Source organism: Macrobrachium rosenbergii, chromosome 30, assembly GCF_040412425.1.
Source record: "Macrobrachium rosenbergii isolate ZJJX-2024 chromosome 30, ASM4041242v1, whole genome shotgun sequence".
Taxonomy (NCBI): domain Eukaryota; kingdom Metazoa; phylum Arthropoda; class Malacostraca; order Decapoda; family Palaemonidae; genus Macrobrachium; species Macrobrachium rosenbergii.
Window position 1 is genome coordinate 18065235 of NC_089770.1, and position 17500 is coordinate 18082734.

Sequence of the window (17500 nt, forward strand, 5' to 3'; positions counted from 1 at the left end):
AACTGAGGAATTTTCTAAAGACAAGAGTGGAACTCTTCATAAAAATGTGAAACTGGGGAATTTTCTTTAATATAACAATGAAACTGTGAACCTTTCTTAAGACTACAGTGAAACTGGAAGTTCTTAAAACAACAGTGAAGTTGCGGAGTTTTCTTGATACAACAGTGAAACTGGAAGTTTCTTACGATAACAGTGTAGCTGGAAGTTTCTTAAAACAACATGATATTGCGGAGTTATCTGACGCAACAGTGAAACTGGAAGTTTCTTAAGACAACAGTGAAATTGCGGAGTTTTCTTGATACAGCAGTGAAACTGGAAGTTTCTTAAGATAACAGTGAAACTGGAAGTTTCTTAAGACAACATGAAAATGCGGAGTTATCTGACGCAACAGTGAAACTGGAAGTTTCTTAAGACAACAGTGAAATAGCGGAGTTTTCTTGATGCAACAGTGAAACTGTAAAAGTCTTCTACGACTGTAGATCTTGAGGAACAGTCTCAGACTCCTACAGCCCCGTTTTATGACTTCAAGAACTATGTTACTGTACTAATCAGCAGCTCTAAAGGAGATTCTCCCATTCACTGTATTTATAGCTAAACAATCCACGCACAATTGCACAGTTCAGTGGCGCCAGTGATACAGGATTTACAGGGAATCAAAGCGCCTTTCGTAACCGAATCAAAATTCAGATCTATCGCGGAATTATCGGTGCTTATTTTTTATACGAACATAAACCTCCTCCCGTTACACAAGTCAGTGATTCCAGGAACAGAAGATTTACTGGAATCAAAAGGCGTATCAAAAACCCTATTAAAATTCAAATGTATTCAGATTTGAAATTAAACATCAGAATTCCAATGAAGTGTGTATAATGAAGTGCAATAAATTCCGAGATTAACCACTAAATCACGAACACGCCCTAGGCTTATTTTCCCTTGAAACTTCGTAATTTACGGTCGAAAGCGTTCCCCATCCAGCTTAGTTGAGTTATAGCTTCAAGAGTAACTAGAAAAGGAAAAATAATCAGGTGGCGTCATTGTGCTATATAGCGGTCTCCTGTTGGAAAAACATTCAGGGATTATCGTCCCGATATTTAAATAGATTATATATATATATATATATATATATATATATATATATATATATATATATATATATATATTATATAAATATATATATACATATATATATATATATATATATATATATATATATATATATATATATATATATATATATAGCTACAAATGTCGATTAATATCCAGTTAACGCTACTTTGGGAATATCCCCGATGGGGAATTATCACCGAAGGGGGATTGTAAGTGATAACTGGATCGGTACCGCCGGGTCTCGATCCCTCGACACAGTACCTTCCAACGACTCCAGTCGACGGTCTAACCAATAAACCATCAAGAGAATTGGATATTAAACGACATTTGTAGCTTAATGATTATATATAAATCAAGGTGTGATAAAAAATTAATATATATAAAAAATTATATATATATATATATATATATATATATATATATATATATATATATATATATATATATATATATATATATATATATATAGTCAGGATGGAGAAACACCCATCGAGAGAGATGAATAAATCGTAGTGACAAAGAAATAACAGCTTCTGAATATACAGATAGCAAGCCAGAAACTCCAAGTAGTTTGTGTGATGAATAATCATAATCATCGAGAGAGAGAGAGAGAGAGAGAGAGAGAGAGAGAGAGAGAGAGAGAGAAAGACAAAGACTTTGATTAACAAATGGAGAAAGAGTAAAAGAGTTAGAGAGTAAGAGTCGTGCTCAGGCCAGGCAATTACGAATCAACTGCCCGTGTCTTTGACAAAATCTTCAAGAAGAAGAAAAAGCCTTCAGCTAACAAATCTCGGAAGAAGAGAAAATAAAGATAAGATAACGGTAAGAAGGAAAAAATGGAAAACAAGTTTAATGATACGTTTCCTTCTGATGATATTCGAAGCGAGCAGGGAAGGGGGGTGTGGGGGGCGATGTCCCCCACATCCAGAAAAAAAAAAGTTTCACATTTCAAACGTTATTTCTTTATGGTATTGTTATTAATGCCCCACTTTAATTTTCCTGCTTCGTTCTCGACGGAAATTCGTCCACGAGGCGTCTTTGGAGTCATGGAAAAATGTTTGCTTCAAAAAATTCTTCCCTTTAACCACGACCCTTTCTCTCTCTCTCTCTCTCTCTCTCTCTCTCTCTCTCCCCTTTTTTATCTTGTCATTTCTCCTTATTATCTTAAAGGGATACTTCTGTCTCCATACACTAAACCCCATTTTCATACGCTTTTCCTTTTCAGTATCTTTTCTGTTAAAGAGGTTTTCCTCCCGCCATGTGCATACTTCATCTGTCTTTGTCAATTTTTTATTTAATTTCTCTATTTTCTTATAACGATAATTCTTTTTCCTTATGCTGCGCCTATCTTCTGTCTAGAATCGTACTTCAGTGCATTCTACTCACCATTATTGTCTGTTATTCTCGTAATAATAAACTGGATTATATTTACTGTGATTCTTATTCTTTTTCGTGCTCTCTTTTTTTTCTTCTTCCTTTCCTCATTCTTCGTCTCTTTACTCTTCTTCGTCTTGATTTTATTTTTCTATCCAGAACATAATCGTCAAAAAGATTCCTTCGGTATTTCTTCACTTTCTTCTTCTCCTCTATCAAGGACGTGACTGCCTTCCTTCTCAGTCTTCACTCTCCTCCTCCTCCTCCTCCTCCTACTCCTTCTTCTTATCCTCCTCATCTTCCCCTTCCAACACTAATAAACAACTTCCTCTTTGAGAGAGTCGCCATTGTTGAAACACGGAGACCAGCCATTAGAGATTCGAGGATACGAGCCGACGACATATGTCTTTTTCGTTGACTCTCTCAGCGATGGGAATTATGTCAAGTTTCTTAAAGTTTAGGCACACGGAGGGTATTGCGCGCTTGTACTGCGCACGTTCATGACGGGGTCTCTCTCTCTCTCTCTATTTTTCTTTATTGCTTCTTGGGTTCTTAGATGTTCAACCCGTCAGTAATAGGAATCATTTATCTCACTTGATGAAGTTTATATGTACTGTATATATATATATATATATATATATATATATATATATATATATATATATATATATATGGTATATATTATATATATATATATATATATATATATATATATATATATATATATATATATATATACAGTATATATAAACTTCATCAAGTGAGGTAAATTATTCAAATATACATACGTGTGCAAATGTATATATATACATATATAAATATAATATATATTACATAAAATCACGAGAGAGATACTCGAGTACAGTAGAATTAGTGTTTTTCTGTGGCTGACCAAGGTTTGTAGGTTATGTCTGGATAAGGAAAGGTTCTGAGGGAATAAGGAACAGTGAGAAGAATAATTGTTCCGTTGATTACGGTAAAGACGACCGTTGTATAACTGAGAACAGTAAGCCATAACATTATTTATTATATATACCAAGGAAGTTGTATGGTAGGAATCTGATTGAAAAAGTAAGACGATAACAGGAGGATGACAATGGAAGAACAATGGGGATTTAGACTGGGGGGAAAGTTTGTGGATTAAGCATTGTCATGACAGATTAAGAGTTTGCCATGACAGAGTTATATGATTATTTTGAAAGCAAAGGGGGAAAACATTTTTGGGATCTTATCAGACTTTCAAAAACCTATGACTGAGATCCTGTAGGCAATGAGGAGTATGTTGGGAGCATTGAAAATTTTTTATGATGAAAGTGAAGTGAGCGTTAGAATATGTAGGTCTGAGACAAGGGTGTAATATGCCTCCATTTCTGTACAATATCCTTAGAGATGGCGTGATTCGGGGAGTAAGGAAACGGGCAGAAGATGTCGATGCAAGTTATGGGATAAAAGGAAAAAAAAAATTGATCATGAAAATTCTGTGATATAATTGATGTTTGCCGATGATACCGTAATGATTAGAGTGTAAACTACTCCTGCATTTCTGCAGTAAATGTAAAGCAAAAAAAATCAATAGGAAAATAAACTTAGAGACACAAAGTTATAAAAAGGTTATGGTGGGTAAAACAGAAGATCATACATTTTGAGATGGTTTGTGGACAGAATAGAAGATGTTAGATTAGTAAGAGAGAGACTTAGAAATGACTGGAGGGAGGGGATGAGGAAGGACTCATAAGTAAAGGCCTTGAATTCCAAGAAGCGTGGGAATGGTGCAGTGTGAGTGGTGGGTTTGAATGCACTGCTCATGAACCTTATATTTAATTGTATGAAGAGGATAATGCTGTTCTAGTTTATCGACGACTCCGCATACACAGAGAACAATTAGCGTTGATTTTCTCTGAGAAAGTGCTTAATGTTATATATATATATATATATATATATATATATATATATATATATATATATTTATATATATATATATATGTATGTATAAATATATATATATATATATATATATATATATATATATATATATATATATATATATATTTATATATACTGTATATATATATATATATATATATATATATATATATATATATATATATATATATATATATATATATATATATATATATATATATATATATATATATATATATTTATATATCCCCAATTTTCTCTTCTCATCAGTAACACCTCGGCCAAACTCACCTTCTTCTATTTCCTTTTCATAACCCCCATTTATTTCTATCACAACAACCTCGCCCAAACTTCAGCAATATTTCACGTTTTCAGAGAAGTTATCGCTCTTTTAGTACTAATAGCCCCCATCCCTCAGGAGTTACGCTGAACGAACTGTACTATATCTTGTTAATAATATTTTTCCCTCCTATTTTTTTTTCAAGGCCTGATATGAGGCGCAATTATCCCCGGAAATAGCGAAACACACTTCGAGGATCCTCGCATTTTCTTCTTCGTCTTCTTCTTCATATTTTCCGAAAGTTAGAGAACTAATGGACGAGGCGCGTCCGAGGTAATTGATCAGCTGACTGCGGTTGGGATTGCTGAATCACCCCCCTTTTGGGGACTTAGCCCCAACCCTCCCATTCTGCTTCTTGTTCTCTTCCAGCCTGGGCTAGATTCGGATTGCAGGTTACCCGTCAAATTCTAAAATGAGGTTTTATTTATTTATCTGTATACTCATTTATTGTGAGGTAGATTTGTCCTTTTCTCACCCCGAAACCAAAGCTAGGCTTACCAGTAAGTCTTGGCTATGACCCATTTCACAGGAGACAAAACAAAAAAAAAAAAAAGTTGAAAGCAAAATCTCCAACCAAATTAGTGGGAGGAGACAATTAGGGCTCATCAACAAAGCGCATACTTCCGCCAGCTTCATGGCAAGAAGCCTAGATTCGAATCCAGATGCATCATATTATATATTTAACTCTTCCTTGGCAGCTTGTCAACCCGCCTACAGAACTATCGGCAATTTTCTTGTTTCGCGAACAATCGCACAAAACAAACTGGTGAAAATGACTAATGGAGTAGATACAATTAGTAATGAAATTGACTTGAAAGTTCCTATGATATTTGATACGATGTAATACTTTAGAGTAAAAAAGAACGAAATAAAGGGATTATATGAAACAGAAATATAAAATGACTTACTATCCAGAAAGTAGATTCATTCAATTGAAGGCAGGATAAAACACGATAATTTTCAAAGCAATCTTCAAGAGAATCTCTATCGCTGAAAATTTCACACAATTATGCAAATTCATCAAAATTCTAAATCCAAGGAGGCAAGGATTAATGGGATAAATATGAGTATACTTCATCATGCAATATTAGTCTTTACAGCCAGAGGCAAAAGAGGCCAGATTCGTTCATCTTATCGACTTTACAAGGAAAAAAAAAAAAGACGGGGAAGTCCTATGGGGATCTTAAACTCTGTGAATGACCTCACTGACGAATGACCTGGTTAATTAGTGCTGTTATTAATCAGTGACCTCATAAACGAGTGAATATATCACTTAGTGTCATCATTAACTGGTGACGTCATTGGTTATTAATTTCGTTAGGGAGCATCCTCAATAATGAGTGACCTCATTTGTAAGTTCCTCATTACTGGGTCGTAATTCGAAACACCTTCGCGTATTTGGTAGTTTATATATTTAGGTCATTATAGCATTTCACGATTCTACAATCCACCTGTGTTAATTTATTCTTTAATATAGGTTATCTCGTATTTTTTAATCATCAAATTAATGTAGTATTGTAAATCATTTATTCTTTTCATTTCATAATTTTTTATGCCAAAATTTTCGCATCATATGATATTCCACATTCTTTGACAAAAACGCTAATCCACAATCTTAGATTTCAAAGGTATTGTTTCATAATCCTACTCACAATGCATATTCTTGAATTCTTACAGATTCTTTAACCCGAATGGTATTTCACTACCTGTGCCCGAACTGAGTATTACATAGTTTTGACTCAAATGGTGTTTCATATTCTTTGACTGATATGGTACTTAACATTCTTTGAATCATTTGATGTTTTGCATTCTTTGACTGAAATGGTATTTCACATTCTCTGACACAAACATTACTTCACACTTTACTAATCAAATGGGATCTCATACATTACGAATAAAATGTTATTTTCTATTCTTTGACCCAAGTCGTACTCCATATTCTACGACCCAGAGTGTATTTCCCATTGTTATTTCGAGTGATCCTCCAACGGGCTCTTTTCCTCCCCAGGTATCGTGGATCAGAGGGCGTGACCTGCGCATCCTGACCGTCGGAAGGTACACCTACACGTCTGACCTGAGGTACGAGGCTATTCACCAGGACGGAACGAACCAGTGGACCCTGAGAATCAAATCCGTGCAGCCGAGAGACGAAGGAAACTACCAGTGCCAAATCAGCACCAAACCCATCAAGGCTTTTAACACTTACCTCAAGGTCTTAGGTGAGAGAGAGAGAGAGAGAGAGAGAGAGAGAGAGAGAGAGAGAGAGAGAGAGAGAGAGAGAGAGAGAGAGAGCAATACCAAGACAAAAATTTTGCAGCAGAATCTGGAAAAGAAGTTCATGTGTATTTGTCGTTTGTGTGTGTGTGTGTGAGAGAGAGAGCACCAGAGAGAGAGAGAGAGAGAGAGAGAGAGAGAGAGAGAGAGAGAGAGAGAGAGAGAGAGAGAGAGCAATTATTAGGAATATTATATGAAAACTTGTAACAAAATAAATTATTCTAATTATTCAAGTTTGTCCAAACTATACTTTTTATTATTATTATTATTATTATTATTATTATTATTATTATTATTATTATTATTTATTAAAAATTACCTTCCCCTGTTTAGCAAACCAACTTTTTCATGCACGTCCAGTGAAAGATAGTTAAGGCTAAATGAATATATAAATAAATTAACGATCAAAAATAAATAACCAAATAAACCTGTCACAAGAACTTCCCTAAACTCCCTGTCTCCTTACTCATTCCAGAGCCCAGAGGAGAGATCCTAGGATCCCCTGACGTGTATGTGCAGAGACACAGCATGATCAACCTCACCTGTGTCCTGTACGACTTACCTGAGCCCCCTGCGTATGTCCTGTGGTACCACAACAACGAGGTAATGGTAATGCTATGCTGTTGTTTTTTTACTGCAGAGAGGTACTACTCGCGTATGCTATCCTAGCTATGTTGAGTACATTTATCATGGCTTGTCTTGGGATATCTCAGTAATGAGGTTATGTTATGTTGTGCTTTTATTTACAGACTTTGGGGCTTTTAGCTACGCTAACCGTTTGATTGTGGTTCATTACAGCTCCTACTTTTTCAACCATTTCAGCATTTTCTATGGACCACATTAATCTACCCATAATGGTACCATAATCCATATTAAGATTATTTTCCTACAGAATGTTACCAAAGTCTACTTTGCGCAGAGTAGTTCACTGTTTTTATTCTGTCTTATCCCTACAGAAACCATAATTATTTTGAAGAAAATTGTGTCCTACATCTGTTTGTTATTTGTTAAGAAACATCGAGCCAGGTCAGCACTAGGATGGGTGACCTCCACTGAAAGCTAGGCGAAGCTGGCATATAAGTCCCTGTGACGTTCTATGGCTACAAGGCCATCGGGCTTGCAGCCTCATCCTCAGTGGCTAAAAGCTTAAAACTGACGTTAGGAAACTTGTATCACCTGCAATGAGTCACAGTGAGGCTCGAGACACTAAGCGAGCTTGTGAGTAGATTAATATGTAACTTTTCATTAATTATATCTAGCCTGAGGCACTCAACTCAAACTATCTTAATTCGATATCGATTTTTCGTCAAATTATTAGTAATCATAACTTACAAATATTCCGCTGTAATACGCGAAGATACCATTAACTTCTTAATATCTCTACCACTGAATAAAATGAACATGAAAGATGAAAAGAGAAAATTCAAAGACGGGAATTACGGGGGGAAGAATAATAAAGTGGAAAAGTTTAGATTAATTACGTGATGACGGGCTTTCACGGAAAGAGATAAAATATCAGTGTCATTTAAAGGCCACAGAGCAAGTCTACACAACTCATTAACTTCCCTTTAACAAACTCAATCCCAAAAAAAGAGGTAATTTACTTGTATGTCTTTTTTGAAAAACAAATGACTTGAGAATACAGAAAATACTACGAACTTGATTATGCCCAAGTAAACAACTTCAAAAGATAGAGAAAAATGTTCAACGATAAACTACCTTCAAAGGCGATTTCAAAGAATCATTATATTGAAAAATACTTCAGATCAGTTATGAAAAGGTTGAATCTTTAATCTGGCCACCTATGGTTAATGATGTCGGAGAAATCCAGCTTTATGAAAGAGAAGTCTAGGGAAGCGATTCGATCCAAAATTGCAAAACTAAAACCTTTTCAGCTCGAGCTTCAAAACTGAATGAAAAAATCTTGGAAGCTTACAATTTCTAACTCATGATTCGCGAGAAATGCAATATAGAGAAGCAAAAATTAAGTACCTCACTTGTTGAGCTTCAGTACGAGAGCAAAAATCGAAAAGAGCAGGATAAAAAACAAAAAGAAAATTCCCTACGCGGAAAAAAGATTTGATAATTACCTGCCCTTGATCAAAAGCTATTTTAGGTTTTTGGAGATGTTAAAAACCTTGCACACGTTTTATTCACAACATGTTTAGATACTTCGAGCCTTTTCCATGGCACCTGGAGACAGATGAGATGTTGCCAGAAGTTGCTATTTCACTTACAAATACTGGTGAAATTAAGCGAAAAATGGGTGAGAAGTAATTGAAGTTTGCTCAGTATTGCAGTGTCACTGATAAATCGAAGGAAAATGGCTAAAAATAACTTCGCTGCGAAGTTGAATTCTACAGGCTAGATACCATTTTACTGGAAAATGAAAAAAAAATGCTAAGGAGATCCATTTCATTGAGAAATAAAAGGGAAGTCGCTAGATATTGCCTTTTTACTTGAAGGCAGGTGAGGTGGATGATAAATAAATGTTGCAGTTTCACTGCACAATGGAATAGCAATGAACAGAACTTTTAGGAAATGAAAAAGAACACTAGATAACGTCACTGCAATAGAAAATCACAGTGAAATGGTTCAGTGCTGTAATTTCACATTAGTATGCAAGAGAAAACTTCAAAATGTAGCCATTTCACGCACAGTTGGAAGGAGAATAATAAATTAGGCCATAATACTGAGAAATGGGGATAACCCGGGCTCTGACAACCTATCAGTCAACAGGGCGTCCGATTTCGTGTCTAATATAATTCATGTAGAAGTAATTGCTCAGAATCAGGCAACAATGGCGACTTCTGTCATTTATGGTCGACTTTTAAATAGGGCCAAATAGGAATAAATAGGGCTGTAGACATCTACTTTACTAACTGACAACGTTGATAAAGGTAGGCTGCCAGGCCATGATAAAAAAAACCTTTAGATTTGGTAAGCGTGACTTGAATAAATGTTACAACAGAGTTGAAAGGAGCTGCCTTGGACACACTACACCACGGCAATGATAATCAGACACGATCCTACCGCTGCATGTTACACTCGTCTAGCCACCAAATCTCACAGGTCCGATATAGGAAAATAAGAGAAGGGGGAAGGAACCAGTAAGCTTGAAGACTGGAAGAATTCCAAAGATTTACAGTAGACGAAATTAAACTGGGTAAAATTTTATAGAACTTACCATGCAAGAATTTACGCTTGCCTAGGGGTGGATAATAAATTCTTAGCATTTGAAAATAAGGAGCTCAGAAGAATATTGGGAATTAATTAGAGAAGTAACGGGGGTGCAACCGGTCGATGAATATGTTAGGTTCTCACGCTGGAAGTGACTAGGCCATGTGTACAGAAGACAGAGAATAGTACGAGACACACCGGGGTGGGTTGCCCTTGGTAGAAGAGGTAGAGGTAGGCCAAAGGAGACGTGGTTAAGGACAATGAGGCGGGAAGCAGGAGACGAGTGTTGGGGAGATCTTGAGGAGTTAGCCCAGGACAGAATGTGGTGGCGTGAGTTCATCGAGGCCCTATGCATCCCCGTGGGTGCCACAGGAAATGATTGATTGATTGAGGAGTGGAGCCAACCGCCCCCTCCCCACCCCACCCGCTTCACCTTGGCCTAAAATAGGGATTCAACCTAATCTAAACTTTCTTATATTTATACAATTTAGGGGTGGTATGACGAAGATAACAGATAAAATTCAAAAAGGTTTAACAAAATAAAAATAGATGAAAGTCAAAGAGGTTTAACAAAATATGAATCGACAAAATTCAAAGAGGTTTAACAACATATCAACAGATAAAATTCACAGAGGTTTAACAAAATACAGTAGATAAAATTCAAAGAGTTCTAACAAAAAATAAGTAGTAAAAATACAAAGACGTTTAACAGCTGCGGGTAAAAGTAAAAGGTGTGTATACGGAAAAACAGGAGCCCTATTTTAGGAGAGGAGGTGCATGAAATATTTATTGAAATTTCGCTTCAAAACCCAAAATGAATCAAAGCCGTTCCCATCATCAGACTCGGAGCGATGGAAATGGCGATATTATTCCCCTTGGAAATTGTATTCTGTCGTAACATTAGATAGACCCTTTTTCACTTTTTTTCCGGATAGTCGGGATTTTCAAAGTTAGAATTAGCGCGATTTTGATGGCAACAAATCTTGCCCATTTAAAATGAGGCTAATGAGAAATTCTTTCTCAATGGATTTCTAGTTTTTCGGAAATGAAAAATGGAAGTAATCTTATATTTAGGTGTTTAAAATGAAAGGATATTTTTATGCTTATGAGCTTCTTTTTTTATGTAACAGTCATTTTGATTAAATCTCGTGTCTCTATCTTTGCTTTAAAAATTTTTTTTTCTTTCTATGTAAATATTCTTTTCTTTAGTTTATCTTCTTTTTACAAATTATCAACTAACGCAGTATAAGATTGTTTCAATTTCATAACAATGCCGATAATACTGATACCATTGCTGCTTTTACTACTACTAGTAATAATAATCAGAGCTCTATTAGTAATGACCATTATTATTCATTCTAGATAACAACGAACTAGGTTCCATATTAATACGCATGTTATTTAAATTAGCAAAGAAATAGTCCAGAAAGAGTGGGGGTGCGTTGATTTTTAAGTAAAATTCTCCGCAATACAAAAAAAAGAAACGTCAAAAACCAATTCGTTTTATATGTCTTATAGCACATTTCAATCATTTTTAAACACACACACTGCATCAATATATAAACTACTATCTCTCTCTCTCTCTCTCTCTCTCAATCCATCTACCTGTCTATCTTTACTACAGCTCCTGTGTGTCTTACAATGCTCGTTAGTTAAGCACACACAAACTATATATATATATATATATATATATATATATATATATATATATATATATATATATATATATATATATATATATATATATATATATATATATATATATATATATATATATATATATAAAATATATATATGTATATATATAGAAAATATATTTCATATATATATATATATAGAAAATATATACATATATATATACACATATATATACAACATGAAACATGTTTTACATCTACATATATTACTATATTTCTACAGCCTAATAATTCCCATGAGTTTGTACGCATGCCTGCTCTCTCTCTCTCTCTCTCTCTCTCTCTCTCTCTCTCTGTGTGTGTGTGTGTGTGTGTGTGTCTCTGTGTGTGTGTGTGTGTGTGTGTGAGAACCCAGCAGTCCATATCGTTTTCTCTCAGGGAAAAGTTTTGATGAAATATGCTAAACATTGCAGGACGAGGTTTGAAACTTTTACCTCAAGGACAACCCTGGATTCGCTCGCGATAAATCCGAGGGATTTCTTGTGGTACGAAAATGATGACGATAATAATTTCAGCCCTCCCGTGGCCGGTCGAATAGCGTCGCGCCGATTTTAGTTAAATGAGATCCTACCGGTTCGATGCTTAGTTTTATTAAATGGGAGAAACGAGAGTGCTTGGATACGGGGCTTGCTATTTCATCCCTTGTGTTAATCACGTGCAAATTGGACGCTTTTCTTTTCTAGATCAGTGTAGTAATATCATTATGATCAGTGGATTATCTATAATAATAACAATAATAATAATAAGTATGTCATATTTATAAAGCATCTCTTCTTGTTTACATAATGCGTAAAGTGATTACTTCATTATTTATCTTTTTTAAATTTCTAGCCCTTTCATTATGTCTTTTTTTATTATTTTTCTTGTTATCTAATTGTCTTTTTTTAATTTTTATAAAACACGTCTTCCCAACTCCCGATGCAACAGCAACGCTCCGATTCCTAGTGATGCGATATATTATCATTGTGGCATTGCATTATATTGCGACGCTTATCCCGGCTGCATAAACAACTCCCAGCCAAAGTTGCAACGTGATCTCACAATGCTCAATCAGGTATGCAACGGACGCACGTTTCTTCATAAGGGCCAAAATATTGTTGCAAATAGTCATTCTTCACTTTAAATTCTTGCAGTCTCTTTGGGGCGAAGGAATTTTGAAAGTTGGACGAAATTTTGAGGGAATCTGCAAACTTCGGTCCTTCTCGGGAAAGATGTTATTTTTATTATTTTTCGTTTAAGATGATGGCAATGTTCCAGTTATTTTCAGAATGTATCTTTGTTATATTAAGTATATGAAGTTGCTACACACTTTCCAGTTTAAGACTTGGTGAAAATAAACAGTGTAGTTCATTACCTGTAGCTGTGTCACTCACCAAAATAGATACATGGACGCACATTGTCTTCCCTCAGGATCAGTAGGACTGAAAGGAAGGCTGCTTCACAGCTGCATAGTGAATGAATAAGATATTACAACACCTCTGCAATAATATCTAAATTTCCAAACCCCACTGAGCCAGATGGAAACCTATTCATCAGTAGTTACACCAGATCCTGTGCCTTTTAACTAAGATGGGTAAGCTGCATGATACAAGGGTACATCAGAAAAATATGGCGTAACATAATAGATAAAATAATGATATTCAAGGCAATAAGCAAGGAACAGCTTCCTTCCATCATAGGTTGCAATGTACCGTGGCCTTTAAGAAAGAAACAGGAGCGTTAAACAGATGATCTGCAAAAAGGTAACTCTTGGTGACACATACAAAAGGCTGCGTTCAGTTATCTCTCGTAGTGAGGAGAGAAACCCATCACGCAGGGAGGGGGAACATATGACCAGCACCATGAATAAATTTACATGTTCACCGGGAGAGTCTGAATCGCTCTGAGCTGCCTACCTCTGTTATGCTACTGTAATATTGCAAATTTCTACAATGCTATACAAACAAAGACATCTTCCAACGCTTTACAGAGATACCACTAACTCGAAGTAATAAAACTTCTGATGGAGACGCCCTTGCTCTCTGTGAGCTCAGAATTTTAAACTATGGTCCTCAAGTGTCAAACAGACATTTTCACAGTATATCTTACCTTCTGCAGTAATATGAAAAATGGCAACTTGCTGCGCATTAGCAAAACAACAACAAAGTACAGGACAAATACTGGCTTGAAATCATCTACTGAAACCAGAACAGGGGGAAAATTGTCAATAATAAAATAGAAGGGTATATAATAGAATATAATAGAAAAGAAATGTTTTAATAGATTCTGTGCTATCAGTCATCTGCGCCTACCACAAGTGTGTGAGAGAGAGAGAGAGAGAGAGAGAGAGAGAGGACCAGATATCCACACACACACTGTTTACGGACCAGTTCTTTCGCTAATTTGGAACAGATAGATCAATCTGATTTGAGGCGGCTTGGTCACATTTACGGAGTAAAGGAAGGCACGTTGGTAAATTCTGCATAGTTCGGAAACTTATGACGTTGGAGGAGAAGGATACAGAGAGAATGTGGACTAAAATGAAGCGAAGAGATGGCAGAATGCAAGGGCCGTAGTATCCGGTAATCACGTGAGCACTTATAAGAGTGAGGTGGGCGGTGCAGTGTAAATACAATGAAGGGGCGGTGGATATTCTGGTCATAAGCTATCTGTGACTTACTCTTGGGATACCAACCCCCTGTAGGTGAAAACGGTATCAATACACACACACCACACACACACACACACACACACACACATATATATATATATATATATATATATATATATATATATATATATATATATATATATATATATATATATATACTATATATATGGCTCACATCCAATTATCCCAGGCACATACAGATAAGCAAGTATACACGTTAATATAAACACGTTGGCTTTCCCAACAAGATGGAGATAATAATAGATTTATGTGAAAATTTTTCAAGAATTTTTCGACGTCTTAGAAGTACCTATATGGTTGGTTGGCTTCAAATTCCGGAAACTTTTTCGAGAGTGAGTCTTGCTGAGAAATATACCTCTGTAACTCGTACAAATATACATCAAAAGTAACATATCCTTCAGCTCTGCTGGGGCTTCCTTGGGGGAGGGGGGGAGATAAAAATGAGGAACTTTGGATGTTGGTTAACAAAGCATGTCGAGATTTAAAAGGTGTAAGCTGTGCAAATTTAGTCTTCACAGAACGCACACACACACATATATATATATATATATATATATATATATATATATATATATATATATATATATATATATATATATATATATATATATATATATATACATATACAGTAAATAGACAGATATATATGTGTGTGTATGTATGTATGTATGTATGTATGTATGTATGTATGTATGTACATACATATACTATATCTATATATAAGTAATATATATATATATATATATGTATATATATATATATATAATATATATGTATATATATATATATATATATATATATATATATATATATATATATATATATATATATAATAAAGACAGTAACACCGTTCCCGTGTTTTTTCATAACAAAAGTAAGCCCACACCAAAAATTTCATGTAACGGGAATTCATTTCCATTACTTGAATATTTTTGTGTGAGATTCCTTTATCATATATCGTATATATGTATATTCTTATTGACCAAAATGACTTCATAAATATCTCGAGTTCTTCACACTCTTTGGTAAAAAAAGGGACCAGTAGATTTTACACATACATATACATATATATGTGTTTATATATATATATATATATATATATATATATATATATATATATATATATATATATATATAATATAAACACAGGCAGCAGACTCACGAACCCGGAACATTCCAATATAAAAGCTCACGCTAAAATCTGTAAAACATCTTTAAAATCATCGGACAAACACCCAACACCCAGGAATTAACCATTTTAGAGTCCTTATTGATCAAACAACTGGTTCCCCCATGAAACACGCAGTCAACAGCCATTCCCCTTTTCTTGTCTTAAGGTGTATTTTCTTTTTTTTTATTTTTTAGTCTCCTTCAACTTATGTTTCTTTTACTCTGGTGGAAGGTTGGTCCAATATTTTGTGAATTTCAATATATCTTGTTTTTTTAAATGTATTATTAAGTGTAAAATATTTTCAGTTTTAGTTTTATGCTAATTATGTGTTGTTTTTATCTATTTTAGAACCCTTGAACATGTATTTATATATGAAAATTACGAAAAGTCGGGAAATAAATATGTACAAGAAGAGCAAATCTTAACAGCCCATCAGCATACGTGTTATATATATATATATATATATATATATATATATATATATATATATATATATATATATATATATATATATATATATATATATATATATATATGTATGTGTATATATATACATATATATATAAAATACAAGAGATATATTGCAATGCTGGTATTAGCTGGAGTGAGTGGCTGACCAGGGTTAGCAAGGTATGCAAAAATGGGGAAAGATTCCACAGGAGTGAGTAAGAGGTATAGTCGTTCCAGCGAGTAAAAGTAGGAGAGATAGAAGCGACTGTAAGAATCGTATGGGTACATCACTGCTTAGTATACCAGGAAAGGTGTACGTATGGAGAAATTTTCATTAAGGAGGAGAGGGAAAGAACAGCTTGGGTCTAGACCGGGAAGAAAATGTTTGGAACGGGTTTTTAGAATGAAACAGCTGCGTGGGAAATTTAAATGTCTGTGGCTTACATGAACCCATAAGTATTATGATTGAAAAAAAAAAACTGCTCTTTCGTCTTAGTTTTTCTGTATTGCGTGTTTCCTTGCTGAGATTTTTACTACTTTTATTTTTACTATTTATTTTACTCGAAATGCAATTTCTTTTTTACTTGTTCCATAATTGCGAATGCTTACTCTTAAATACTACTAATGCAATGGAATAAATTGATATATATCAAATATAACCAACCTTATAAATGGAGAAAATATATCAAGAATACCTCTTTACTGTGACATTACTGTTAGATATTGCATTTAATTAATAACATTGAAAAGCGCCCTAAGAATTCAGACAAGTGATTCACAAAAAAAAAAAAAAAAAAAAAAAAAAAAAAAATATATATATATATATATATATATATATATATATATATATATATATATATATAATTAAGAATTAAGAGATGTATTTAGAAACATGTCACTCATCACCATTCACAGTTAGACCTAAGAGATTGTTCGAGTCACTAAATATAAATATACAGTTATTTTCAATAGTAAAACTACCTCTTCCTTGGACTATGAATAAAATAAGATTTTGCACATACTTACAATATTGATCAAAAAGCTGCTCATATACCCCAGAACACCATAGGCAACAATACAACAGAATAAATCACAATACTGAGTGGGATATGCTGCAGTATCCCAAGAAAAAACGTATCAATTCTCTCTGCCTATAGTGCCTCAGTTTTCAGAGCAGAATTGTGCGCAACTGCAACAGCCATGAAAATAATTAAAGAAAACATCATTCAATAATTCTGTGATTTTTAGCGACTCGAGAAGCGCTATAGAAGCTATTCAAAGTTACACACCAGAAATAATATTATACAACGAAT

At 34.5% G+C, this 17500-nt stretch overlaps 1 protein-coding gene and 1 long non-coding RNA gene across 3 annotated transcripts in view; one reads left to right on the plus strand and one right to left on the minus strand.

Annotated features, from left to right (window-relative positions):
* The window catches only part of LOC136855105 (uncharacterized), a 493988-nt gene that overhangs the window by 154671 nt on the left and 321817 nt on the right, over nt 1–17500 (minus strand). The gene's annotated exons all lie outside the window — the stretch shown is intronic.
* The window catches only part of LOC136855104 (opioid-binding protein/cell adhesion molecule homolog), a 74868-nt gene that overhangs the window by 33900 nt on the left and 23468 nt on the right, over nt 1–17500 (plus strand). Inside the window, exons 2-3 of one of the 2 annotated variants that reach the window (XM_067131933.1) lie at nt 6753–6963; nt 7494–7627. In XM_067131933.1, coding sequence (XP_066988034.1) covers nt 6753–6963; nt 7494–7627 — 345 coding nt within the window. The remainder of the gene's footprint in view (nt 1–6752; nt 6964–7493; nt 7628–17500) is intronic. The other variant, XM_067131934.1, reaches the window with a different exon arrangement.